The sequence below is a fragment of the Hyla sarda genome, chromosome 6 (genome assembly GCF_029499605.1).
Source record: "Hyla sarda isolate aHylSar1 chromosome 6, aHylSar1.hap1, whole genome shotgun sequence".
NCBI classification, from domain to species: domain Eukaryota; kingdom Metazoa; phylum Chordata; class Amphibia; order Anura; family Hylidae; genus Hyla; species Hyla sarda.
The window spans coordinates 289,332,387-289,360,199 of record NC_079194.1 but is presented as its reverse complement, the minus strand read 5'-3'; the positions used below and the strand labels follow the sequence as shown (position 1 = coordinate 289,360,199).

At 45.9% G+C, this 27,813-nt stretch overlaps 1 protein-coding gene and 1 non-coding gene across 3 annotated transcripts in view; one reads left to right on the top strand and one right to left on the bottom strand.

Moving 5' to 3' along the window:
• ARHGAP1 (Rho GTPase activating protein 1) overlaps positions 1-27,813 on the top strand; it is a 54,158-nt gene that overhangs the window by 3,276 nt on the left and 23,069 nt on the right. For both annotated transcript variants that reach the window (XM_056527668.1, XM_056527667.1), the window contains exons 2-5: positions 4,497-4,643; positions 13,898-13,990; positions 22,444-22,531; positions 24,689-24,820. In XM_056527668.1, the coding sequence (XP_056383643.1) occupies positions 4,502-4,643; positions 13,898-13,990; positions 22,444-22,531; positions 24,689-24,820 (455 nt within the window). In that variant the 5' untranslated portion in view covers positions 4,497-4,501. The remainder of the gene's footprint in view (positions 1-4,496; positions 4,644-13,897; positions 13,991-22,443; positions 22,532-24,688; positions 24,821-27,813) is intronic.
• LOC130277914 (U2 spliceosomal RNA) lies at positions 21,395-21,577 on the bottom strand. Its single transcript, XR_008845632.1, has one exon. It is a non-coding gene; the product is annotated as a U2 spliceosomal RNA (small nuclear RNA).

Below are 27,813 nucleotides of genomic sequence, written 5' to 3'. Positions count from 1 at the left end.
AGATGACCAGGTGCAGTGATCAAACTCCACACCCTCAGTCAGATGATTCATGGGAAATGTAGGCAGCGTGACAGAATCATTTCGGTGAAGGGATTGCAAACCAAAATAGAGCCAATCTCATGCCTGTTACACCAGCTAAAAAAGGTAAGCACAAGGCATACACAAGAACCTTTACATTATTCTGTAATAATAAACTATGCTGCACTATATTTAAAAAAAAAAAAAAAAAAAAAAAAACACCTTTTTTCCGACTAAGCTGCAGTACCGAGCACGGCCACTTCAAAGTGTACAGCGCTGTGACTGGTTGCAATGAGAAACCTATTGGCACGGGACAAAGTAGCCCAACACTCAGCATCATGAGCCCTTTTTTTGACACCTCAGTACACATTTAACGCCAGCTACATTTTTTGCGTAAAAAGAATGGGCGTAAAGGTAAGAAAATGGGCGTAAAATTGCATAAAAGTAGCAATAGGAAGCATTAAAGGGGTACTGCGGTGAAAAACAATTTTTTTTAATTAACTGGTGCCAGAAAGTTAAACAGATTTGTAAATGACTTCTATTAAAAAAAAAAATCTTAATCCTTCCAGTACTTATTAGCTGCTGTATGCTCCACAGGAAGTTCTTTTCTATTTGAATTTCCTTTCTGTCTGACCACAGTGCTCTCTGCTGACACCTCTGTCCATGTCAGGAACTGTCCAGAGTAGAAGCAAATCCCCATAGCAAACCTATCCTGCTCTGGACAGTTCCTGACATGGCCAGAGAGAGCACTGTGGTCAGACGGAAAAGGAAATTCAAAAAGAAAAGAACTTCCTGTGGAGCATACAGCAGCTGATAAGTACTGGAATCATTAAGATTTTCTTATAGAAGTAATTTACGAATCTGTTTAACTTTCTGGCACCAGTTGATTTAAAAATAAAATAAAAAATAGGGTCACTCTGCTGCCCAAGCATTCAGAATTAATTTTTTTTCCCCCCGAACGCTTGGAACATGCGGCGGGGGTCGTGACTAGAGATGAGCGAACTTACAGTAAATTCGATTCGTCACAAACTTCTCGGCTCGGCAGTTGATGACTTTTCCTGCATAAATTAGTTCAGCTTTCAGGTGCTCCGGTGGGCTGGAAAAGGTGGATACAGTCCTAGGAGACTCTTTCCTAGGACTGTATCCACCTTTTCCAGCCCACCGGAGCATCGGAAAGCTGAACTAATTTATGCAGGAAAAGTCATCAACTGCCGAGCCGAGAAGTTTGTGACGAATCGAATTTACTGTAAGTTCGCTCATCTCTAGTCGTGACATCACAGCCACGCCCCTTCGTGATGTCACGGACACACCTCCTGAATGAAAGCCTATGGGAGGGGGCGTGGCGTATGCCACGCCCCCTCCCATAGACTTGCATTCAGGAGGTGTGGCCGTGACATCACGAAGGGGCGTGACCTTGACGTCCCCCAGGCGCTGTACAGAGATCGCTGGGGGTCCCCAGCGGCAGGACCACCACGATCAGACAGCTTATCCTTTTGGATAGGGGATAATATATCTAGGGGCGGAGTACCCCTTTAAGGTGTAGCATCCCTTTAAGTGACTCTCTGTTTTAACCCTCGAGGACACTGGCCCCAAACCATTAGCGTTTTGATCTTATTTTTTATATTTTTTTTCATTGCATTGGTCGACGAGGAGGCAGCAGGAAGTTTCCGTTCTCATGGCCATTTCCAGTCTCTATGGAAACCGCTGTGCGTTTTCCAGCCCCGTCCTCTTTTTTTTACAAGCGTATATCCGAGCCCGTGGTTATGGAGTGACTCGCGGGGGTAAAAGTCCTCGAAGGATCAGACCTGACTGTATCCTCGTGCGTCTTACCTCGTGCGTCTAAACTGATGAAGCCATATGGAATCGTATGGGAAAAAGTAAAACCGTTTGGGGGAAAAAGTAAACCGTATGCGTTTTTAAACCGTATACTGTTTTTAAAAGTGCATAAGGTCCCTCCTTCCTTTTTTATTTTTTTTAAATCATACGTTTTTAAAAATTTTATTTAAAATAAATTTTTTTTTTTTACATTTTGAAGGGGTTATCCAGGATTTTTTATATATATATATATATATATATATATATATATATATATATATATAATATATAAATCAACTGGCTCCAGAAAGTTAAACAGATTTGTAAATGACTTCTAAGCTGAACTTAAAATAATTTCAAACAAAATAGTCTTTAATAATAAAAACTTAATAGGCAGACCAGTATGTCACCCCATTATGTGAATAGGGCTCCTGGTAAGTAAGTCTGCACCATTAAGTAGGTAGTCCACCTCCCCCCCCCCCCTCTTCAGGAAGGTATGTCCCTTTATCAGGTAGGTACGTCCCCTCATCAGGTAGGTAGGTAGGCAGGTAGGGCCCCCCTAGTAAGTAAATAATGCCCCAGATAAATATGTCCCCCTCCCCCAGTTGGTAGGAAGGGTGGGCTCCCCCACTAGGCAGAGAGACCCCCAGATAGATATGTCCCCCAATAGGTAGCGCTCCCCCTAATGTAGACGGTCCGCAGATACATATGACCCCCATCAGGTAGGGCTCCCCATTAGGTACATAGGCCCCCAGATACATATGACCCCCATCAGGTAGGGCTCCCCAGTAGGTAATCAGACCCCCAGATAGATATGTCCCCCATCATGTAGGGCTTCCGAAAAAAGGTACACAAGCCCCCAGACAGATATGACCCCCATCAGGTAGGGCTCCCCAGTAGGTACATAGGCCCCCAGATAGATATGACCCCCATCAGGTAGGCCTCCCCCTAATGTAGACGGTCCGCAGATACATATGACCCCCATCAGGTAGGGCTCCCCAGTAGGTAGACAGACCCCCAGATAGATATGACCCCCATCAGGTAGGGCTCCCCAATAGGTACATAGACCCCCAGATAGATATGATTCCCATTACTGATGGGGGTCATATCTGGAGGCCTGTCTACCTACTAAAGAGCCCTACCTGATGATTAGGTGGGGCTTCCCAGTAGGTAGAAAGGCCCCCAGATAGATATGACCCCCATTACTGATGGGGGTCATATCGATCTGGAGGCCGGTCTACCTACTAAAGAGCCCTACCTGATGATTAGGTGGGGCTTCCCAGTAGGTAGAAAGGCCCCCAGATAGATATGACCCCTGGCCTGTAGGGCTCCCATTTAAACAATTATACCCTCTAAGTTTCAAACAGGGTGCCTCCAGCTGTTGCAAAACTACAACTCCCAGCATGCCCGGACAGCCTTTGGCTGTCCGGGCATGCTGAGAGTTGTAGTTTTGCAACAGCTGGAGGCACCATGCTTGAGAAGCACTGCCCTAAGGAGATAGGTTAACCCCTAGTGGTAGGCATTTAATCCCTTATATAGTAAGTAGCCAAGATTGATTAAGTACTTCTACTTACTTACCTTTCCCTGCTCCCTGCGGGGACTTCCTTGCGGAGGTGCGCGCAGTGAGTGACATCATCGAACACGCTGCACAGGACTTCAGCCTCCCGTCGTCCTGCACGGCACCTGCAATGACGTCACTCACTACGCGCACCTCTGCCAGGAAGGCTCGCTATAGGCTGCGGTGTATAGCAGTTTAGTGATGGGGCAAGACAGTCTTTCCCCATCATTGTGAATTCTTCGGGCATTTAGCGCTGCTTGCCCAAATGCCTGCCCAATTCACCTGCCTGGCGCCCGGAACTGCACGTCCCGGGCGTCGGGCGATACAAGTCCCACATTCCTGCACTTATAGGAAGAACGTCAAAAGGGCAGGGGCTGACCCACCTGGTGCTGACTTCACACGACCACTGCCAGCCCACCTGGACACATCTCAGCCTGTCCCCTTGGTGCCACCCACATCAGTACCACTCCCCGAGTTAGCAACCTGGAAGCCCCCCTCATAGGAAAGGGTTAGAAAGTGGGTACTCCAGCGTTTGCTAACCTATCCCCTACCCTCAGGATAGGGTATAAGTGTCTGAATGCCGGGGGTGCGACCAATGGAATCTCCAGATTGGCGCCAGAATCTGCAGGTGCACAGAGCGTTGGGTGGGCATGCCCCCTCCGTGCCACGTGAAAGGCCAGCTATCCGCTCGTGTTTGCGTGTCGTCGGCTGATTGGATCTTGTGCGGCCGATAATGATGAATCTAAATCCGCTTTGAAAGATTGGTGCCTCCTCATCCTTGTCTGACGGCTCGGTGCCAGATGGCCCTAAAACTAAGTGGCACTGTGGGTCCATGCACTGGAGGTAAGTACAAGCGTGTTTTTTTTTTTGGATAGTCTGGGGAAGGAAAAAAATAACATTATGCTGCCGGAGTACTCCTTTAGGATCTGCAAGTTTATTATCCCTGCAATGTACTCATTCATATAGTATATTGGTCTCCTGTAGCAGAACTACAACCCCTATTATGTATATTACATTGGGAATCATGACAGTAATGACTGTTTAGACTGATCATTTAGTGTTTTTTGGGATTATTCCATAAGACTGGTTTGTTGGTATCTTGCAGAACACATGATGACTTCAGAAGCCTTGTCAGATCTGCAGGACGACTTGGAAAGAGATGAAGCAACTCACTCCCTTGGGCAGCTGAAGCTGGCGTCCCTCGACGATCGCAACTGGCCTTCTGATGATGTGCAGGACCTCCCCAAATCAGGTAATGGTGGGGGCCGCTGGTCAGTCTATAATGTGCAGGACCTCCCCAAATCAGGTAATGGTGGGGACCGCTGGTCAGTCTATAATGTGCAGGACCTCCCCAAATCAGGTAATGGTGGGGGCCGCTGGTCAGTCTATAATGTGCAGGACCTCCCCAAATCAGGTAATGGTGGGGGCCGCTGGTCAGTCTATGATGTGCAGGACCTCTCCAAATAAGGTAATTGTGGGGGCTGGTGGTCAGTGTATAATGTGCAGGACCTCCCCAAATCAGGTAATGGTGGGGGCTGCTGGTCAGTGTATAATGTGCAGGACCTCCCCAAATCAGTTAATAATGGAGGCTGCTGGTCAGTGTATAATGTGCAGGACCTCCCCAAATCAGTTAATAATGGAGGCTGCTGGTCAGTGTATAATGTGCAGGACCTCCCCAAATCAGTTAATAATGGAGGCTGCTGGTCAGTGTATAATGTGCAGGACCTCCCCAAATCAGTTAATAATGGAGGCTGCTGGTCAGTGTATAATGTGCAGGACCTCCCCAAATCAGTTAATAATGGAGGCTGCTGGTCAGTGTATAATGTGCAGGACCTCCCCAAATCAGTTAATAATGGAGGCTGCTGGTCAGTGTATAATGTGCAGGACCTCCCCAAATCAGTTAATAATGGAGGCTGCTGGTCAGTGTATAATGTGCAGGACCTCCCCAAATCAGGTAAAAGTGGGGGCTGGTGGTCAGTCTGTGATGTGCATGACCTCCCCAAATCAGGTAATGGTGGGGGCTGCTGGTCAGTCTATAATGTGCAGGACCTCCCCAAATCAGTTAATAATGGAGGCTGCTGGTCAGTCTATAATGTGCAGGACCTCTCCAAATCGGGTAAAGATGGAGGCTGGTGGTCAGTCTGTGATGTGCATGACCTCCCCAAATCAGGTAATGGTGGGGGCCGCTGGTCAGTCTGTGATGTGCAGGACCTCCCCAAATCAGGTAATGGTGGGGGCTGCTTGACAGTCTTTGATATGCAGGACTTCCTCAAATCAGGTAATAGGGGGGAAGGGGCTACTGGTCATTCTGTGATGTGCTGGTTACGTTCTATTAAAGGGAATGTGTCATCAGAAAATTGCCTATTGTTTAAATAAAACCTTTATGTTAAAACTATTTTTTTAAGAATTGTTGTGTTTTTTATTTTTCATTTTTATTTTTTTATGCTAAAATTTAGCAGTTTTCATTTTGGCCACTAGGCTTAATACTAAGCTGAGACTTCCTGTTCTGTCTGTGGTGATAAGGAAGAGGCTGCTGGAAAGTGATAAGTACAGCATTACAGTAGTGAAAGGTGACCCCAGTAGATAGAGAAGACAATAGAACAGTGTTTTCTAACCAGGGTGCCTCCAGCTGTTGCAAAACTACAGCTCCCAGCATGCCCGGACAGCATTTGAGAATTTAGAGTAGGGATGTCCCGACACCGATACCAGACATTTGCACAAGTACTAGTGCATGTTAACCCTGTACTCTGATGTCACTGTGCATGTTAACCCTGTACTCTGATGTCACTGTGCATGTTAACCCTGTACTCTGATGTCACTGTGCATGTTAACCCTGTACTCTGATGTCACTGTGCATGTTAACCCTGTACTGTGATGTCACTGTGCATGTTAACCCTGTACTCTGATGTCACTGTGCATGTTAACCCTGTACTCTGATGTCACTGTGCATGTTAACCCTGTACTGTGATGTCACTGTGCATGTTAACCCTGTACTGTGATGTCACTGTGCATGTTAACCCTGTACTCTGATGTCACTGTGCATGTTAACCCTGTACTCTGATGTCACTGTGCATGTTAACCCTGTACTCTGATGTCACTGTGCATGTTAACCCTGTACTCTGATGTCACTGTGCATGTTAACCCTGTACTCTGATGTCACTGTGCATGTTAACCCTGTACTCTGATGTCACTGTGCATGTTAACCCTGTACTCTGATGTCACAGTACAGGGTTAAAGGATTTATCCAGGAATTGAAAAACAGAGCTAATTTCTTTCAAAAACAGCTCCATATTTGTATCTGTCCCCAGGTTGTGTGTGGTTTTACAACTTGGCTCCATTCATTTCAATGGAACTGAGCTGCAGAACCACAACCAACCTGGAGACAGACGGGGAGCGTTTTTTGAAAGAAATTAGCTCTGTTCTTCTATTTCTGGATAACCCTTTTTAATATTTTATAATAGGTATCGATAATTGGATAAAAATATGGTATCGGGACATCCATAATATAGTGTTTTCCAACAAGTGTGCCTCCAGCTGTCACATGACTACAACTCCCAGCATGCCCGGACAGCTGGGAAACAGAGAGGAATGAAACCAAAGAAGAATATAGGGCAGTGGATCCAAACCAGTGTGGCTCCAGCTGTTGCAAAACTCCAACTCCCAGCATGCCCGGACAGCCAAAGGCTGTCCGGGCATGCTGGGAGTTGTAGTTTTGCAACAGCTGGAGGCACACTGGTTGTGAAACCCCGATATAGGGAATCTGCTGGACTTTCTGAAAGCATCTTGATGGAATCCCCCTGAAGACGTCTTGATATAATAGGCATTTAACCTTTGACCTAACATGCCCATACACCTTCAGTAGCCATCAGCTATCCCTCCTGTTCACTCCGCACACGTCAGCCTTTGGCTCAGCTGTGACTTGTATAGGACGGGGCGTCTGACTGTGCTCATTTATATTGAGGCATCCAGTATACCATGCGGTTTACAATGGGAGACCATAGACCAGTGTTTCCCAACCAGGGTGCCTCCAGCTGTCCGGGCATGCTGGGAGTTGTAGTTTTGCAACAGCTGGAGGCACCCTGGTTGGGAAACACTGCCATAGATGGTAAAGATAGGCTTGACAAATTTTTTATTGATATAGGAACCTGGATGCTGCATGTTACATGAAGTGATATGATCAGTCATTAGTGTCCCCTCATCTCACCCTGTGTCACAGTCATTAGTGTCCCCTCATCTCACCCTGTGTCACAGTCATTAGTGTCCCCTCATCTCACCCTGTGTCACAGTCATTAGTGTCCCCTCATCTCTCCCTGTGTCACAGTCATTAGTGTCCCCTCATCTCTCCCTGTGTCACAGTCATTAGTGTCCCCTCATCTCACCCTGTGTCACAGTCATTAGTGTCCCCTCATCTCTCCCTGTGTCACAGTCATTAGTGTCCCCTCATCTCTCCCTGTGTCACAGTCATTAGTGTTCCCTCATCTCACCCTGTGTCACAGTCATTAGTGTCCCCTCATCTCTCCCTGTGTCACAGTCATTAGTGTCCCCTCATCTCTCCCTGTGTCACAGTCATTAGTGTCCCCTCATCTCTCCCTGTGTCACAGTCATTAGTGTTCCCTCATCTCACCCTGTGTCACAGTCATTAGTGTCCCCTCATCTCTCCCTGTGTCACAGTCATTAGTGTCCCCTCATCTCACCCTGTGTTACAGTCATTAGTGTTCCCTCATCTCACCCTGTGTCACAGTCATTAGTGTCCCCTCATCTCTCCCTGTGTCACAGTCATTAGTGTTCCCTCATCTCTCCCTGTGTCACAGTCATTAGTGTTCCCTCATCTCTCCCTGTGTCAGTCATTAGTGTTCCCTCATCTCTCCCTGTGTCACAGTCATTAGTGTCCCCTCATCTCTCCCTGTGTCACAGTCATTAGTGTCCCCTCATCTCACCCTGTGTCACAGTCATTAGTGTCCCCTCATCTCTCCCTGTGTCACAGTCATTAGTGTCCATCATCTCTCCCTGTATCACAGTCATTAGTGTCCCCTCATCTCACCCTGTGTCACAGTCATTAGTGTCCCCTCATCTCTCCCTGTGTCAGTCATTAGTGTCCCCTCATCTCTCCCTGTATCAGTCATTAGTGTCCCCTCATCTCTCCCTGTGTCACAGTCATTAGTGTCCCCTCATCTCTCCCTGTGTCAGTCATTAGTGTTCCCTCATCTCTCCCTGTGTCACAGTCATTAGTGTCCCCTCATCTCACCCTGTGTTACAGTCATTAGTGTCCCCTCATCTCTCCCTGTGTCACAGTCATTAGTGTCCCCTCATCTCTCCCTGTGTCACAGTCATTAGTGTTCCCTCATCTCTCCCTGTGTCACAGTCATTAGTGTTCCCTCATCTCTCCCTGTGTCACAGTCATTAGTGTCCCCTCACCTCTCCCTGTGTCACAGTCATTAGTGTCCCCTCACCTCTCCCTGTGTCACAGTCATTAGTGTCCCCTCATCTCACCCTGTGTCACAGTCATTAGTGTCCCCTCATCTCTCCCTGTATCAGTCATTAGTGTCCCCTCATCTCTCCCTGTGTCACAGTCATTAGTGTCCCCTCATCTCTTCCTGTGTCAGTCATTAGTGTTCCCTCATCTCTCCCTGTGTCACAGTCATTAGTGTTCCCTCATCTCTCCCTGTGTCACAGTCATTAGTGTCCCCTCATCTCACCCTGTGTCACAGTCATTAGTGTTCCCTCATCTCTCCCTGTGTCACAGTCATTAGTGTCCCCTCATGTCTCCCTGTGTCACAGTCATTAGTGTCCCCTCATCTCTCCCTGTGTCAGTCATTAGTGTCCCCTCATCTCTCCCTGTGTCACAGTCATTAGTGTTCCCTCATCTCTCCCTGTGTCACAGTCATTAGTGTTCCCTCATCTCTCCCTGTGTCACAGTCATTAGTGTTCCCTCATCTCTCCCTGTGTCACAGTCATTAGTGTCCCCTAATCTCTCCCTGTGTCACAGTCATTTGTGTCCCCTCATCTCTCCCTGTGTCACAGTCATTAGTGTCCCCTCATCTCTCCTTGTGTCAGTCATTAGTATCCCCTCATCTCTCCCTGTGTCACAGTCATTAGTGTCCCCTCATCTCTTCCTGTGTCACATCATTTGTGTCCCCTCATCTCTTCCTGTGTCACAGTCATTAGTGTCCCCCATCTGTGTCACAGTCATTAGTGTCCCTTCATCTCTCCCTGTGTCACAGTCATTAGTGTCCCCTCATCTCTTCCTGTGTCACAGTCATTAGTGTCCCCTCATCTCTTCCTGTGTCACAGTCATTAGTATCCCCTCATCACTTCCTGTGTCACAGTCATTAGTGTCCCCTCATCTCTCCTGTCACAGTCATTACTGTCCCCACATCTTCCCCTTTGTCACAGTCATTAGTGTCCCCTCATCTCTTGATGAGGGGACACTAAACCAAAAACCTAGGCACCACAATAAAATTCTCTCGTGGCGACCTAGCATCTGAGATTTGTCAAGACCTGGCCTTAAGGCTGGGTTCACATCACGTTTTTGCAATACAGGTCCCGTATATGTTTTCAATTTAAAAACCGTACGGAACCATATTGAGAACCGTATGCCAAAAGATGCATCCGGTTATGTCCATTTTGCATCCTGTACGGTTTTGTCAGTTTTTTTCCCGTCCCCAAAACCTCAGCCTACCATGGTTTTTGGTCTGGATGAAAAACCGCATTGAAACGTAGTTTTTTTTTTTTTTTTTTTTAAACATGGGAGTCAGTGGGAACTGTACAGAATCGTATGTGCGTACGGTTCCATCCAGTTTTCACAATACAGTATTTGACTTTACACAGTTTTTTTTTCTTGAAATTTCAATCGAACAAGGGAAACTTTATTCATAATGGAGTGAACAGTTCAAAACTTATTCTTTTTTTTTTCTTAAAAAAACGGATGCAACCGGACATCATTTTTCAAACCGTACACGAATTAAAATTTGTACACACGTTTTGATACAGTTTAGTCAGGTTTTTAGGAATCCGTTTTTTTTAATCAAAAACCTGAATCGGGAACTGTATTGCAAAAACGTGGTGTGAACCCAGCCTAAGCTAGGTGAATCCTCAACACCTGGGCAGAAGATTGGTTTGTCACCCAGCTTTCCCAGAGACAGATTACCTAAAAAATGGGTAAAGTAGAGTAGAATTCTGAGGACAACTCTTCATGGTGTCCCCAGTACAAGTGTAGAACTGACTGCAAAAGTTATTTCTAGAGCGGCACCAATTGCCTCCTAGTCACACTTAGCTGTATAATTCTACACGGCAGAGCCGGACGTCTTGTGGGTGGGGGGAGGGGTATTGCGGAGCGTTTTCTATGGATCCTCAGCCTCTCATTGAGTGACATTCCTATAGTGTGGATATTTATTAGTTGTGTCCACTTTAATAGTATTATAGTGGCCTGGTGACTTTGATGTCACTAGATCTTCACTCGCTTAGAGGGGACCATCGTTATAATGTACTATACTGGAGGGAGACTGGGGGCACATTGGTCCAGATTTATCGAACTGTGTAAGAGAAAAAATGGAGGGATTTTCCAATAACAGCCAATCACAGCTCAGGTTTCACTTTTCCACAGCTCGTTAGCTGACCTGTGAAAAAATGGAGGGATTTTCCCACAACAACCAATCACAGGTCAGCTAACTAGCTGTGGAAAAGTGAAACCTGAGCTGTGATTGGTTGTTATTGGAAAATCCCTCTATTTTTTTTCTCTCACACAGTTTGATAAATCTGGACCATTGGTCCAGATTTATCAAACTGTGTGAGGGTGGGTTTCACACCACGTTTTTGCAATACAGTTCCCATATCAGGTTTTTGATTAAAAAAAAATAATAAAAATAAAAAATTATTCCTCAAAACCTGACTAAACTGCATCAAAACGTGTGTACAAATTGTTATCTGTATACGGTTGAAAACGGTATACGGTTTGAAAAATGATGTCCGGTTGCATCCGTTTTTTAATTAAAAAAAATGTATATGTTTATAACTTTTCACTCCATTATCAATAAAGTTTTACTTGTTTGATAGAAAGTCCAAGAAAAAAAACTGAGCAAAGCCAAAAACCGTATGGTGAAAACCGGATGGAACCGTACGCACATACGGTTCTGTATTGTTCCCATTGACTCCCATTTTTCTAAAAAATGTATATGGTTTAATGCAGTTTTTTTACCCGGACCAAAAACCGTGGTAGGCCAAGGTTTTCTGTCCAGAAAAAAAAAAAAAGGAAAAAAACGTATGGTTTGAAAAACGGAGACAACCGTATACATTATGGTGCATACGGTTTTGAATGAGAAGTCTATGGGCACGGTTTTCTGTATGGTTGCATACTTTTTTTTAAATGAAACCGTATAGTAAAATCGTGGTGTGAACACACCCTGAGAGAAAAAAATCTAGGGATTTTCCCAAAACAATCTTTGGTCCAGATTTATCAAAATGTGTGATAGAAAAAATTGAGGGATTTTCCCACAACAACCAATCACAGGTCAGCTAATGAGCTGTGGAAAAGTGAAACCTGAGCTGTGATTGGTTGTTTTGGGAAAATCCCTCCATTTTTTTCTCTCACACAGTTTGATAAATCTGGACCATTGGTCCAGATTTATCAAACTGTGTGAGAGAAAAAAATGGAGGGATTTTCTCAAAACAACTATTGGTCCAGATTTATCAAACTGTGTGAGAAAAAATGGAGGGATTTTCCCAAAACAACTATTGGTCCAGATTTATCAAACTGTGTGAGAAAAAATGGAGGGATTTTCCCAAAACAACTATTGGTCCAGATTTATCAAACTGTGTGAGAAAAAATGGAGGGATTTTCCCAAAACAACTATTGGTCCAGATTTATCAAACTGTGTGAGAGAAAAAAATGGAGGGATTTTCCCAAAACAACTATTGGTCCAGATTGATCAAACTGGTTGTTTTGTGAAAATTCCTCCATTTTTTTTCTCTCACACAGTTTGATACATCCGGGCCATTTGATTCATGCTCAATTATACAGCTACAAAGAACAGACAAGTATAAGTGTGTATACTGACCAATGGCAACAGACAACCTTACAAACCCTCACACTAGGACATCTGCCCAATCCCAAAAAGGGTTATCTAGGGTAGGGAATAAGTGTTTGATCATGGGGGGGGGGGGCACCCTGCTGTGATCTCCAGAATGTAGTCCGACTCTTCCCGCTGAGAGCTCCGGCGCCAAACCTCCGAGACTAACTGGTCTTGGCAGTGATGGCTCAGCCAATCGCCTACTAAGGCGGGACACTGCTCCAGCCGGTGATTGACTAAGCGGGCATCACATTCGAGCTCAGTTTGTCTGAGAATTTGAGGGTCGAAGCGCTCAGTGGAGAGTAGGGCCCCATTCTGGGGATCATGTGGAGTCCCAGCAGTCGGATACCTCACAATCAGACCCTTATCCCTCTATGCCGTTTTTTGAAGCGTTACAGAGACCCCCTGCAATTGCCGGTTGTAACCGGATGAAGCGCTCTTCACTCCCCAGCCGGCGCACACTTCACTGGATTATACCTTGAGATCACAGGGGGTCTCAGGACTGAGACCTGGTGTAATCTAAACTTTGGACATGTCTAGAGATAGAAAGATAGAAAAATTTGGGGAAAGAACATTTGTTTTTCCAAAGCCGTTTTTTTTCCGGAAAGAAAAAAAAATGTTCTTTTCTAATGATAAATAATCTGCTGTGTAACATTTACACCTTCATGAAAGACATTTGAGAATCTTTAAAAGTTCTTCAGTATCCCTTTTTGATCGCAGTAGCTCGGATTATGAGGCAAATATTCCATTTCGTGTATATTTTGTGTCTTCTAATTTTCTTTCATTTTTTTTAAGGACTGCTCCAATGTTAAAGGGAACCAGTTATATCCCACAAAATGTTTCTCAGTACTTAATCCTGATCATCTTACATATAGTTTTTATGTGTCTAGCACCTATATTTCTCCCACAAATACCTTCTTGCTATTGCTCACTTGGTTTGTCATCCTGTGCTCTGGAAGCGGTGTGTCCTCACTCTGCAGGACTTTTTTTTTTTTTTGGTGCCAGAAAGGTAAACAGATTTGTAAATGACTTCTATTAAAAAATCTTTATCCTTCCAGTAATTATTAGCAGCTGTATGCTACAGAGGAAATTCTTTTCTTTTTGAATTTCTTTTTTGTCTTGTCCACAGTGCTCTCTGCTGACACCTCTGTCCGTGTCAGGAACTGTCCAGAGCAGCATAGGTTTGCAATGGGGATTTTCTCCTGCTCTGGACAGTTCCTGAGATGGGCATCAGGTGTCAGCAGAGAGCACTGTGGACAGAAAAGAAATTCAAAAAGAAAACCATTTCCTCTATAGCATACAGATGCTAAAAAGTACTGGAAGGGTAAATCTTTTTTAATAGAAATAATTTAAAAATCTGTATAACTTTGCATATGCTGGGGATTCTGGAAATATGTGCAGGACTTTATTATAATCTTTGTTTTTTATCTCTTTAATGCAGAGGATACCAAGGCCTCTCCTGACCCCCTCACCCACCTGCGCTGGGACGACCCTTACTATGACATCGCCAGACACCAGATCGTGGAAGTGGCCGGTAAGAACCTATCATTGGGGCTTTAACTTGGCATTACACACACCGGAAAGAGCTTTACTGAGTGAATAAAATGGTGCACATGGCCTGCGCCAAATTTCATAGACTTATTTTATACCTCACTAGACCGTTTTGAAAAGTGGGGCTAAAAGGAAAAGCAAAATGCACCAGATGCGCCAGTACCGTGCGCCATTATTTTAGTGCAAAATATCGCCCTAAACTAAGCCAACCATGTCTTGTCATATGCGCCAAATCTGTCACACGGCTTTCGACAAATCTTCTGCCTGTTTTTTTTTTTTTGCAGTCTAAATTTAGGGCAGTATTAAAGGAGTACTCCGATATCAGGTAAAAAAAAAATGCTGCAGAAGCATATAGTGTTGCTAACTTATCTGTTCAATTTTTGAATTGGCCAAAAATCCATTTGTTTTGGGTGTCTTTGTCCTGTACTTCCTGGTTGTTCTTCCTGGTTGAGAAGTTGCTCAGTACTACAGTGCCCAGAATGCATTGCTTTCCCTCAGCTGTTCCTCACAGTCCTCCCACCCTGCCTACTCCCCTCCTACAGTACTCCTGCCACTTCCCTGCCCAGACCTTTTACAGAACATCTAATTTCACAGCAGACTACTGCACAACTATTGAGGTTGCAGCACCTGCCAACCACTCCCTGTCTGCTCCTCTGCCTGTGATATTGCTCAGCACAAGGCAGCATGCTGTAAACACACCTCATTCTTTCCAAAATGTCCCAGTAAAGATATATATGTGTATGACAGGGAGATGGTGATGTAGCTATAGGTGTTGGCCAGAGGTGATGACATCAATCATGGGGTGGGGCTGAAGCCGAGATCCAGCCACGCCTCCTGAGACAGCAGAGGACGATACATCCTTGAGAGCGAGGGCATGGAACTGTGGAGATGCTAAGACAATAACACACTGACAATAAGTGAACTACACAACCTAATTTTAGGGTAGAAGTAGGACCCTGGGAGCTGCTGAGACAACACCACACTGACAATGAGAGGACTATATAACTTCCTGTCATGCCGAAGTCAGTACACTTACTGATAATATATTAGTAAGTTATATATCTTGGGGTGATAATCTTATTGAAAGTAAATCTGCAGCGTAAGACACTTATCCCCTATCCTGAGGATAGGGGATAAGTGTCTGATCGCGGGGGGTCCGAATGCAGGAAACCCCCGCAATCTCCTGTACGGGGCCCCGTCTCTGCCGCAGCATGACACCGCGGCCAACACGTCCCCTCCATGTATCTCTATTGGAGAGGCGGCGATGCAGCGTTCGTGCATCCCCACCTCTCCCATAGAGCTGAATGGGGGAGATTTTTTAATAGAAGTAATTTACAAATCTGTTTAACTTTCTGGCACCAGTTGATTTAAATTTAAAAAATAAAAATAAAAAACCCTTTTATCTGCCCAAAAAATCCTTTTTTTTTTTGGCCCAACAACTATCTTTCTGAACCCGATCACATACATGCACACTCAGCTTGGTAAAGTGTGCATTTGTTCACGCTAGGGATAGGGAAATATGCCGCTGACAGACACCACCACTGGTGACTCCTTATCTCCTATGAGAACAAAAGCATTGAGCATGTTGAAATTCAGCATGCCTGACCCGTCCTTTCCCTGTCATCTGGTGTCAGGGGGAGTCAGGACCACCTCCATATGCATTAGATGATCTGCCGGTCTCGTTGATGTTGATGGGTTCGGCTGACATCATGCAGAACATTTATACTCGCTGCTGATCTGTTTGCTGCTCTGTATCCGTTTATTTTCTTAAAGGGGTGCTCCACTGGAAAACATTTTTTTTTCTAAATCAACTGGTGCCAGAAAGTTAAACAGATTTGTAAATTACTTCTATTTAAAAATCTTAATCCTTCCAGTACTTATCAGCTGTTATATGCTCCACAGGAAGTTCTTTTCGTTTTGAATTTCCTTTCTGTCTGACCACAGTACTCAGAGAGCACTGTGATCAGACAGAAAGGAAATTCAAAAAGAACTTCCTGTGGAGCATACAGCAGCTGATAAGTACTGGAAGGGTAAATATTTTTTAAATAGAAGTAATTTACAAATCTGTTTAACTTTCCGGCACCAGTTGATTAAAAAATAAATAAATAAATAAATAAATGTTCTCCAGTGGTGTACCCCTTTAAAGTAGGCACAGAGGATGGCATAATATGCCACAATATGCCACCTTCATAACCACAGTGTATTCTCAGGCGTTCTCACCCTCATAATTTTCAGTGGTTCTCATTCCACTCTCAAGGAACCTGCTATGACACGTCTGCTGAACCACCCATCAGGAGGTTGGGCAGATTTATCTATAGCTGTCGTGTTCAACCTGCATCCCTCCAGCTTTTTCAAAACTACAACTCCCAGCATGCATTGGCTATCCGGGCATGCTGGGAGTTGTAGTTTTGCAACAGATAGGGGGCCACGGGTTGGACATCTTTGATCTATAGCATTGAACCCCAACCTGTGGCTCTCCAGCTGTTGCAAAACTACAACTCCCAGCATGCCCGGACAGCCGTTGGCTGTCCGGGCATGCTGGGAGTTGTAGTTTTGCAACAGCAGACGGGCCGCAGGTTTGCCAGCCATGAGCTATAGCATTGTCCCCAACCTTTGGCTTTCCAGCTGTTGCAAAACTACAACTCCTAGCATGCCCGAATGGCCAACAGGTTTGAGAGTATGCTGGGAGTTGTAGTTTTGCACTAGCTGGAAGGACGCAGGTTGGTCACCTTCGATCTATAGCATTGTACCCCAACCTGTGGCTCTCCAGCTGTTGCTTGCAAAACTACAACTCCCAGCATGCCCGGATGGCCAACAGGTTTGAGATCATGCTGGGAATTGTAGTTTTGAAACAGCTGGAGTGACACAGGTTGGCCACCTTTGATCTGTAGCATTGTACCCCAACCTGTGGCTCTTCAGCTGTTGCTTGCAAAACTACAACTCCCAGCATGCCCAGGTTTGAGAGCATGCTGGGGGTTGTAGTTTTGCAACAGATGGGGGGGGGGGGGCACAGGTTGGCCACCTGTTGATTTATAGCATTGTACCCCAACCTGTGGCTCTCCAGCTGTTGCAAAACTACAACTCCCAGCATGCCCAGATGGCGGGTGTGAGAGCATTCTGGGTTCTGGGAGTTGTAGTTTTGCAACGAGGGGGGGGGGGGGGGTGCAGGTGGACCACTCGTGATTTATAGCTTCGTCCCGACCTGTGGCTCTCCAGCTGTTGCTAAACTACAACTCCCAGCATGCCCAAGGGGTAAACGGCCCGGCCGCCATCATTTTGAGCGATTTCCAGGCTTTCAGTCTCCTCTAGATCTCCAGACCATGACATTTCTGGCATAGTTTGCATAGCACGTCATGTTTGTTCCGGCCACAGACTCTAGGACTTCTCAAGTGTTTTTTTTTCTTCAGAAAATTAATGGCGAGGGAAACTGTTTTTAACTAGAAAAAAAAGGGAAATCAAAAAGGGAAGCGACGTTATCTTGACATTCTTTTGCGCGGTTATAAGGAGGATTGCGACATATGGGGAATGGTTCACTAAAACAGGGCAGAACATTTTTTTTTTTTTTTTTTTGCTAAATTTTCTTCACAATGATACATCTGTAGAAGTGGTCTGCAAACTGTGGACCTCCAGATGTTGCAAAACTACAACTCCCAGCATGCCCAGACAGCCAACGGCTGTCCAGGCATGCTGGGAGTTGTAGTTTAGCAACAGCGAGCCTCCAGCTGTTGCTAAACTGGAGGCTCTCTGTTGCTAAACTACAACTCCCATCATTCCCAGACAGCCAAATACACAAGAGCAGTGTTTTTCAACCAGGGCTGTCCGGGCATGCTGGGAGTTGTAGTTTAGCAACAGCGAGCCTCCAGCTGTTGCTAAATTGGAGGCTCTCTGTTGCTAAACTACAACTCCCATCATTCCCAGACAGCCAAATGCACAAGAGAAGTGTTTTTCAACCAGGGTGCCTCCAGCTGTTGCAAAACTACAACTCCCAGCATGCCCGGACAGCCAACGGCTGTCCGGGCATGCTGTGTGTTGTAGTTTTGCATCATCTGGAGGCCCACAGTCTAGAGACTACTGATCTATAGTTTGGATGGACATGGCTGGGGATATTACTCTGCCCTTCCATAGTGCCTTACATACCATAGAGCAGTTCCAAAACTACAACTCCCAGCATGCCCAGACAGCTCCGAGTAACACCAAAATGAGCCAGCGCTCGGGAATGCGTCGTCTCCATAGACAGCATTGCATTTCCAAGCGCAACTACCGAAAGAATGAACATGTTGAAACGTATTTTCCAAGTGGAATACCGTTCGGAAAATGCTTAGTGTGAATGCGCCTTTATGGGCCGTCCGGGGTAATCAAGATGTTTGGCCAAGAATAACCAATTGATCCAGCCCTGTCCCACAGTCAATAGAGAAAGAATTGTTTCCCAATCAGCGTGCCTCCAGCTGTTGCAAAACTACAATTCCCAGCATGCCCGGACAGCCTTAGGTGCCACAGTCAATAGAAAGTGCATCATCTAAAGCAGTGTTTCACAACCAGCGTGCCTCCAGTTGTTGCAAAACTACAACTCCCAGCATGCTCAGACAGCCTTAGGTGCCACAGTCAATCGAGAGTGAATCATCTAAAGCAGTGTTTCCCAACCAGAGGTGCCTCCAGCTGTTGCAAAACTACAATTCCCAGCATGCCCGGACAGCCTTAGGTGCCACAGTCAATAGAAAGTGCATCATCTAAAGCAGTGTTTCACAACCAGCGTGCCTCCAGCTGTTGCAAAACTACAAATCCCAGCATGCTCAGACAGCCTTAGGTGCCACAGTCAATAGAGAGTGAATCATCTAAAGCAGTGTTTCCCAACCAGCGTACCTCCAGCTGTTGCAAAATACAACTCCCAGCATGCCCGGACAGCCATAGGTGCCACAAGCAATAGAGAGTGCATCATTTAAAACAGTGTTTTCCAACCAGGGTGCCTCCAGCTGTTGCAAAACTACTACTCCCAGCATTCCCGAACAGCCTTAGGTGCCACAATCAATGGAGAGTGTGTCATCTAAAACAGTGTTTCACAACCAGCGTGCCTCCAGCTATTGTAAAACTACAACTCCCAGCATGCCCGGACAGCCTTAGGTGCCACAGTCAATGGAGAGTGCATCATCTAAATCAGTGCTTCCCAACCAGGGTGCCTCCAGCTGTTGCAAAACTACAACTCCCAGCATGCCCGGACAGCCGTTGGCTGTCCGGGCATGCTGAGAGTTGTAGTTTTGGAACAGCTGGAGGCACACTGGTTTGGAAACACTGAGAGTTTACAGAGTCGGAGGTCTCCCTCTCTCAATCCAGGGGCACCATCGCAACACAACGCACCACAACTTGGGAACAATACGTTATGCCGGTAGGAACTAACATAGTAAAATAATGCCAGGAGCAGCGTATTGCGACATTTTTCCTGTGCACTATTAATAGTTGCTTCTACTCTCTGGGGAGGGCCGATAAGACTATTTTTCTCACAACCTCGCACTGCCAGCGGTCTGACATGAGACTCTGGTTTTCCCAAGGAAAGGACCCACAGTGACGGCACACGATGCCCAGCGGAGGAGTGGAGCGTTTGTTTTTTTTTGTTTGTTTTTTAAGGAACTCTTGCGACCATTACTGCCTCAAAGTAGTGTCCTCGGGGGAGATTTATCAAAACCCGTCCAGAGGAAAAGTTGCTGAGTTGCCCATAGCAACCAATCAGATCGCTTCTTTCATTTTTAACAAGGCCTCTGCAAAATGAAAGAAACGATCTGATTGGTTGCTATGGGCAACTTAGCAACTTTACCCTTTGGACAAGTTTTGATAAATCTCCCCCCTCATGTTTATTCCGTCCTCTATTCTCACTTCCTTTGTTACACTTTAAAGTAAAATTCTAAATGTGTTATACCCATTTAGTGGCGATAGAGAGACAAAGGTATACTGTGATCTCTTCACCCTAGGGGAATACTTTGATGTAGAGGACTGCAATGGGATTGTGATCCTGCAGCACCCAATCTTAAACATGCAGGAGCGGGCGGTATTTAGTCTTGTTCGGGGCGGTCACAGAACATACAGCGGGTCCCACAAAATCCTGCACAGTCGCGCAAACTTCTGTAGTAACCCAAGGGGCTGAAGTAATGCCACAGGGGTGTGATGAAATGGCACAAGGGCATTAGTGAAATGGCACAAAGGGGTGATGATACAAGGGGGCGAGGAAACGATACAAGGGGGTGAGGAAACGATACAAGAGGGTGAGGAAACGATACAAGGGGGTGAGGAAACGGCACAAGGGGGTGAGGAAACGGCACAAGGGGGTGATGAAACGGCACAAGGGGGCGAGGAAACGGCACAAGGGGGGATAAAATGATACAAGGTAGTGATGAAACGATACAAGGGGGTGATGAAATGGCATAAAGGGCTGATGAAATGGCACAAGGGGGCTGATGAAATGGCACAAGGGGGCTGATGAAATGGCACAAGGGGGTGATAAAATGGCACAAGGGGGTGATAAAATGGCACAAGGGGGGGGATGAAATGGCACTGTGTTGCCGTCAATGATAATTGTGCAGGTCCGCATGGTCCTAGCGCTGAAGGATTTCGGCTGCGTCTGCTTAGACAGAATCTCCAACCCATAATCTGAGAAAATACTGCATTGCCAACATACCCTAATTCCCATAGACTTTAATGTTTTTTTTTTTTTTTTTTTTATCTAAGAGCTGAGGAACGTGCTTTCGAATCACCCAAAGTGCAAGAAAAAGTGCAAACGTGTTAAACTAAAAAAAGGTGCACAGATGATGCGGTCTATCGCAAGCCCTTCTCCTACAGGAGAGAGGCCCCCCAACAAACCTACTCTTCACCTCCGGACCAAAAGGTACCTGCGAGGTTCCAGGTTCGATGTCCATTTTCGCCGAAGCTACTAAGAGATCACAAATGCTCCCGGCATCCCCTTGTCGTTAGCCAAGGTATCTGCCTACAGAGCCAATAACGGTCGGTACCCTGCCCATGCAAGAGTACCCGGGGTTTTTGCAGAGAGGTGCGGAACCTAATGGCCACACACACCTCCCCTAGGAGGGACACCCAGAAGGGCTAACGCATCCTAACAATCCTGTGAACACACAACACGCAAAAAGTGACACAGTGACAAAAAGGAAATAAATAAGTGAATGTGCGCAGATATACTGCCCGGACATCCCGCCGGATCTATAAAAATAACTCTGTTCCTAGCCAGAAGGCCGGGAATCAAGAGGTGAGTGCCACAAGGTGAAGAGATTATGGTGCCCGTGCGTCCACTCAGTGAGCCAGTACACCCGGGAATTTCGACACCTCGGGGTCACCACTCCCCGAGGCACCAAAGTACCTCGGCTCCAGACCCTCTCAGCCTCATGGTGAGACTCGGAGGGAAACAGGTCACATCAGGGCAGCCGTCGGGCTGATTCCTCAGAACCAGCCCCCGAACGCCCTGGTACACCTGCCCCCTCCATGCAGCATCCATCCTACATCAATATCCAAATCCTAGAACTGATAAGAACAGATACTACCCTTGATCTTAGCCAAAAGGCCGAGAAGCAATAGGGTGTTGCGAAAACTGCGTAGCCCCGTGGGATACTCTGTTTACATAAATCTTGGAGTTTCTCGCAGTGCTATGCCGTTTGCCGAACTCCTATTATTAAAGTTAATGGGAGTTACGCAAATTGCATAACTTCCCCTCCCTCAGGTCAAGAGTATAGGGGCCTGAACAGGGGGCCCAATATTCAGGGGACGCAGTACTTTTAAACGCGCACCTGTAATTTGCATGCTATAACTACTGTTATTGAGCCAATGAAAGCCCCTCCATGCTTTATAGCTTCAACTCCATTTCAGGGGGCTGGAACAGAGCTGAGCTATTTGCCAGCAGTACACACACACCTGGACTTCCTTTCGGTTACTTCTCTGACCAATCAAAGGACAGCACACTCTGCCCCCTGCCATTCTGTGACATAGTGCTGGAGAAAGTGCACTGGACTGAACAAAACTGGCATGTGGGGGGAGAGAGAAGTTTTTAATGCTCTGGGTCACAGCAAGGAAGAGGTTACATCATAAAAGCATCCCGGTCTTATCAGGGAACAACTGCTGATGAAGACCAGCTATCCCCTATCCCAGTGTTTCCTAACCAGGGTGCCTCCAGCTGTTGCAAAACTATAACTTTCAGCATGCCCGGACAGCCAACGGCTGTCCGGGTGTGCTGGGAGTTGTAGTTTTGCAACAGTTGGAGGCACCCTGGTTGGGAAACACTTCCCTATCATTTGGGGAACGTTCCCACCTGGCGTATACACAGCGTATTTCACGCTGCGCAAAATCTGCAGCAGTGTGAAATACGCTGCGTATATGCCAGGTGGGAAAACATCCATCTTCAGGACATCTTAAATATTTACACAGTATCTTGCTTTTTCTTTACAGGCGACGACAAATTTGGACGCAAGATTGTGGTGTTCAGCGCCTGCCGCCTTCCTCCCTGTCACCAGCTCGATCACGTCAAACTCCTACAGTAAGTGGTTGCGGTAAAGCCCGGCGTGTTGTGTGGCCCGCATGGTCTTCGTGTCTCCAGATAACGTCAATGCTCACGTCAATCCTTAGTGAGGGAACACAGGCAGCTGTCCCGCCAAGCTTGATGTTTTCCTCCTTGCTTTACACACTCTCTCAACCCATATTTGGTGCTCGGCCGGCTGCATTCCATATGGTTTTATTGCTATTTCCAGCTGTACTTAACCCCCTTCTGTGTCGGCTCCTGATCCACATTGTAACTTTATAGGAATGTTCATCACTGCTCATTTCCATGTAATGATTCATTTTATATTATGTTTTTTATGTTTTTTCCCTAAGTGGCAGAGATGAAGGTAATATGAAATCATAGTGCAAATATGTGGAATCCCCAGCATTTTGCTTTTATACTTCTATAATAATTCCAAACATCCTAGCCCCTTTACTTCCTTTATTGAATACTGCCACACACTGTGCCCCTGATATAATGCTGCCATACACTGTGCCCCTGATATAATGCTGCCATACACTGTGCCTCTGGTATAATGCTGTCACACACTGTGCCCCTGGTATAATACTTCCACACAATGTGCCCTTGATATAATGCTGTCAAAGACTGTGCCCCTGGTATAATCCTGTCACACATTGTGCCCCTGGTATAATACTGCCACACACTGTGCCCCTGATATAATGCTGTCATACACTGTGCCCCTGGTGTAATGCTGTCACACACTGTGCCCCTGTTATAATACTGCCATGCACTGTGCCTCTGGTATGATGCTGTCACACACTGTGCCCCTGATATAATGCTTTCATACATTGTGCCCCTGGTGTAATGCTGTCACACACTGTGCCCTTGGTATAATACTGCCACACAATGTGCCCTTGGTATAATACTGCCACACAATGTGCCCTTGATATAATGCTGCCACACACTGTGCCTCTGATATAATACTGCCACACACTGTGCCCCTGGTATAATACTGTCACACACTGTTCCCCCCTGCTATAATATGTAACACACTGTGCCCCTGGTATAATACTGCCACACAATGTGACCTTGATATAATGCTGCAACACACTGTGCCTCTGGTATAATACTGTCACACACTGTGCCCCTGTTATAATGAGGTCACACACTGTGCCCCTCCAGGTTTTGTTTTTTGTAGTTTTTTTTTTGTTTTGTTTTTATGTCTGCATCCTGGGCAGGTCTTTTTAAGGGGGAAAAAAATTCAATCCCAGATTACCCCTTTAAAGTGGTATTCCAGGAATCAAAAAACAGGCCTTTTTTCTTTAAAAGACCTCTCCCTGTTTGTCTCCAGGTTGGGTGTGGTTCTGCAGCTCTGTTCCATTGAAGTGAATGGAGCCAAGTAGTAATAATACACCCAAAGTGGAGACAAGGAGGGCACTGTCTTTAAAAGAAAAAAGGCCTGTTTTTTTGTTTAGTCTTTTTTTTATTCCTGGAATACCCCTTTAATGTCAGAGATATTCCCTCCATCTATACAGATCATGTACACATACACTTTTAATTACATAATTTTTTTTTTTTTACTGTCATTGTACACACAGGACATATGAATAAAATCTAAGCTTGTGTTCACACCACTGTCATAGCTTTCGGTACAACAGACACTGATGGAACTACCAACCATAGTGCGAATGGAGCCCAATAAGAGTCATCCTTTTTAAAGGGGGTACGTCCATCTCTTGATGTTATCCCTTACCCACCTGATCAGTGTTTTTATAGTGTGTCTCCAGCTGTTTCAAAACTACAACTCCCAGCATGCCTGGACAGCCAACGGCTGTCCAGGCATGCTGGGAGTTGTAGTTTTGTAACAGCTGGAGACACACTGTTTGGGGGGAAGAAAAAGAAAGGATAACTGGTTGATCGATGGATGTTTTACCAGTAGGACCACCACCGATCCTGAGAAGGTGGGCAAAATTTTTAGTGGCTCCAAAGTCACCTCCAAATGTAGTTGTCCTCTGCTGGACCTCTGCTTGTACCCATTGCGGTTCCACTTTTATTTTTGTCTGATTTTAGACTCCTAGAGTTGTCGTTCTGTTTTTTGCTCAATAAACATACATATGAAAAGAAACCATTATCATGTGCTGTATTTGGGGAAGACATATGGCAGCAGCGTGACCACTTCTGTTTTCTGTGCAGGTATCTGAAGCACACCTTGGACCAGTATGTGGAGAGCGACTACACATTGGTTTACCTGCACCACGGCCTGACCAGTGATAACAAGCCGTCTTTGGGCTGGCTGAGAGATGCCTATAGAGAGTTTGATCGCAAGTGAGTATGCTACATGCCGTCACATACCCCACTGACCAAGGTGACCGATGATACCAGTGAAAGGGTATATATGTATTACTTTATTCATTGCTTTGGTGAGAAATTATGGGGCCTAAATTGGTGACTGCAAGAAGATCAATAAAGGCTGGCGCCTTATAGAGCAGTGCCCCTGCTTAAAGCAAACCTGCCATCAGATTTTACCATATATAATTTGTAGCCTCACCATCCCTGGTAAACGTTCCTCCCCGCAGAGATGGTAAGGATATATAGTTTAAAGGAAACCACGCGTGGCAATTCGTTATATATGGTAAAATCTTCATGCTCGCCATCCCCGTGGGACGTTTCTGCCCGAGGAATGGTGAGGATATATAGTTTATAGTTTAAAATGTACCTGTCGTCAACAAAAACTTTTTATATAATGTAGATAATACAATTATATGTATATTTGTAATATACAATGGTTAAAAGATGTGTATATTTATGGGTGAAAAAGTGCTGTCCCTGCTGCTATTGCCTGTGAGGAGTCCAAATACAGAAAGTGAGGACAGGACAAGCAGGGCTCTGTGCAGTGAGGCTCTGGGCAGGCTCCTGGCTTGTCAGTCTTCCTGATGTGTGAGCCCATAGCAAGTCACAGAGCCGCACTGCACAGAGCCCTGCTTGTCCTCAGTGTACAGAGTCCTGCTTGTCCTCGGGTGTACAGAGCCCTGCTTGTCCTCGGGTGTACAGAGCCCTGCTTGTCCTCGGGTGTACAGAGCCCTGCTTGTCCTCGGGTGTACAGAGCCCTGCTTGTCCTCGGGTGTACAGAGCCCTGCTTGTCCTCGGGTGTACAGAGCCCTGCTTGTCCTCGGGTGTACAGAGCCCTGCTTGTCCTCGGGTGTACAGAGCCCTGCTTGTCCTCGGGTGTACAGAGCCCTGCTTGTCCTCGGGTGTACAGAGCCCTGCTTGTCCTCGGGTGTACAGAGCCCTGCTTGTCCTCGGGTGTACAGAGCCCCGCTTATTCACCCTCACTTCCTGCATTTGGACTCCTCATAGAGACACACAGTCAATATTGCAGGGACAAAAATATACATCTTTTTTTAATCAATGTATATTACAAATATACATATAATGGTATTATCTGCGTTATATAAAAAGTTTTCGTTGATGACAGGTACACTTTAAAGGAAACCAAACTTTAGATTTTACCATATATAATGCCTGGCAAAGCGTTATATATGGTAAAATCTTCATCCTCACCATCCCTGTGGGACGTTTCTGCCCGCAGGGATGGTGAGGATATGAAGTTTGTAAGTGTCCCCTGTTGGCCCCCTAAGTCATCCCCTGGGCAGGGAGCTATACTTACCTAGTCCTGTCTCCTCTGGCTGTAATCACGCCCTCTCTGCATGATTGACAGCCCGTGTCACCGCTCTTCTCCCTGAGTAGATGGAGCAGAATGGTAACGCGGGCTGTCAATCATGCTGAGGGGGCGTGATTACAGTGCAGCTGCCAAAACGAGGTAATTATGGCTCCCTGACCAAAGGACTACTTGCGGAAATGGCGGGGTAGACTTACTAACTTTATATCCTCACCATCCTGGGGTCAGGAACGTGTCCCCCGGGGATGGTGAGGATGAAGATTTTCGCACATACAACGTGTTGCCACGCGTTATATATAATTTAAAATCTGATGCTTGGTTCACTTTTAAAGGGAACAGTTGCTATACTCGCCTAGTCCCAGCTTCTCCGGCTGTAATTACGCCCCCTCGGCATGATTGACAGCCCGAGCACGACCCACCTCATCGCTCTGCTCTATCTGGTTAGGGAGTAGATAGGTGTCGAGGGCTGCCAGTCATGCTGAGGAGGAGTGATTACAGCTGGAGCAGACGGAACTAGGTAAGTATAGCTCCCCACCAAGGGGACTACGGGGCCGGCGGGGGACACATTTAAACTATATATCCTCACCATCCCTGTGGGCAGGAACATCTCCCGGGATGGTGAGGAAGAAGATTTTACCATATATAATAGGTTCCCGTTTAACTTAGGAAAAGCAAAAAGCGTCGTACCTACTCAGTTTTGAGAGTCTTGCTTTGTACCAACATCTCTTTGCCCACAAGGCCAGCCACCACCTACACCAGGACCACTACTAGAGGTAGCAACCTGGTGGCCCCCAGGAACAAACACCAGATCCTTGCCCTGAGTTGGTGCAAGGGTGAAAACCAGGAAGCTAGTAGGACAACCCCCCCTTAGAAATGGCCCAGAGTCAAACTTTTAAGGTGCATGTTGGGGTACACATCCGCTGGTCATTATATTATCAGTATTTGAAAATAATCCTGAAATCTTTCATTTTTTTATTTTGGCCACTAAGCCTAATAATAACTTCTTCTCCAGAGAACTTTTCACCAGGCTTCTACTTATCACAGGTGGGATTACAGTGAATGGAGACACCAATATAGAAATAAGATGGAATACAGTAGCTGGGCTCTCCAATCAGTGACCTCTGCAGCAGTCACAGAGCATTCCTAGAAACCTCTACCAAGTCAGTCACTCCCCTCCAGTCAGATGTTTCCTATTTCCATGTAGCTGCTGTAAAGTAGATCTCAAAATCAGTGATTTCTAAACAGTGTGCCTCCAGCGGTTGCAAAACTACAGCTGCATGCTGGGAGTTGTAGTTTCGCACCATCTTAAGGTCCAGTTTGGAGATGACTGATGAGGCACCCTAATTTGTAAACACTGCTATAGAAATACAACGGCATACATTAGTCATTGCCCACAATGAAAATAAATAAATATATATATATATATATATATATATATATATATATATATATATACAGTGGTCCCTCAACATACGATGGTAATCCGTTCCAAATGAACCATCGTTAGTTGAAACCATCGTATGTTGAGGGATCCGTGCAATGTAAAGTATAGGACGTTATACTCGCCTGTCCCCGCCACTCCGGACCGTCACCACTGCCCGGGATCGTCGCTCTTCATTGCCGTCATCACGTCGCTGCG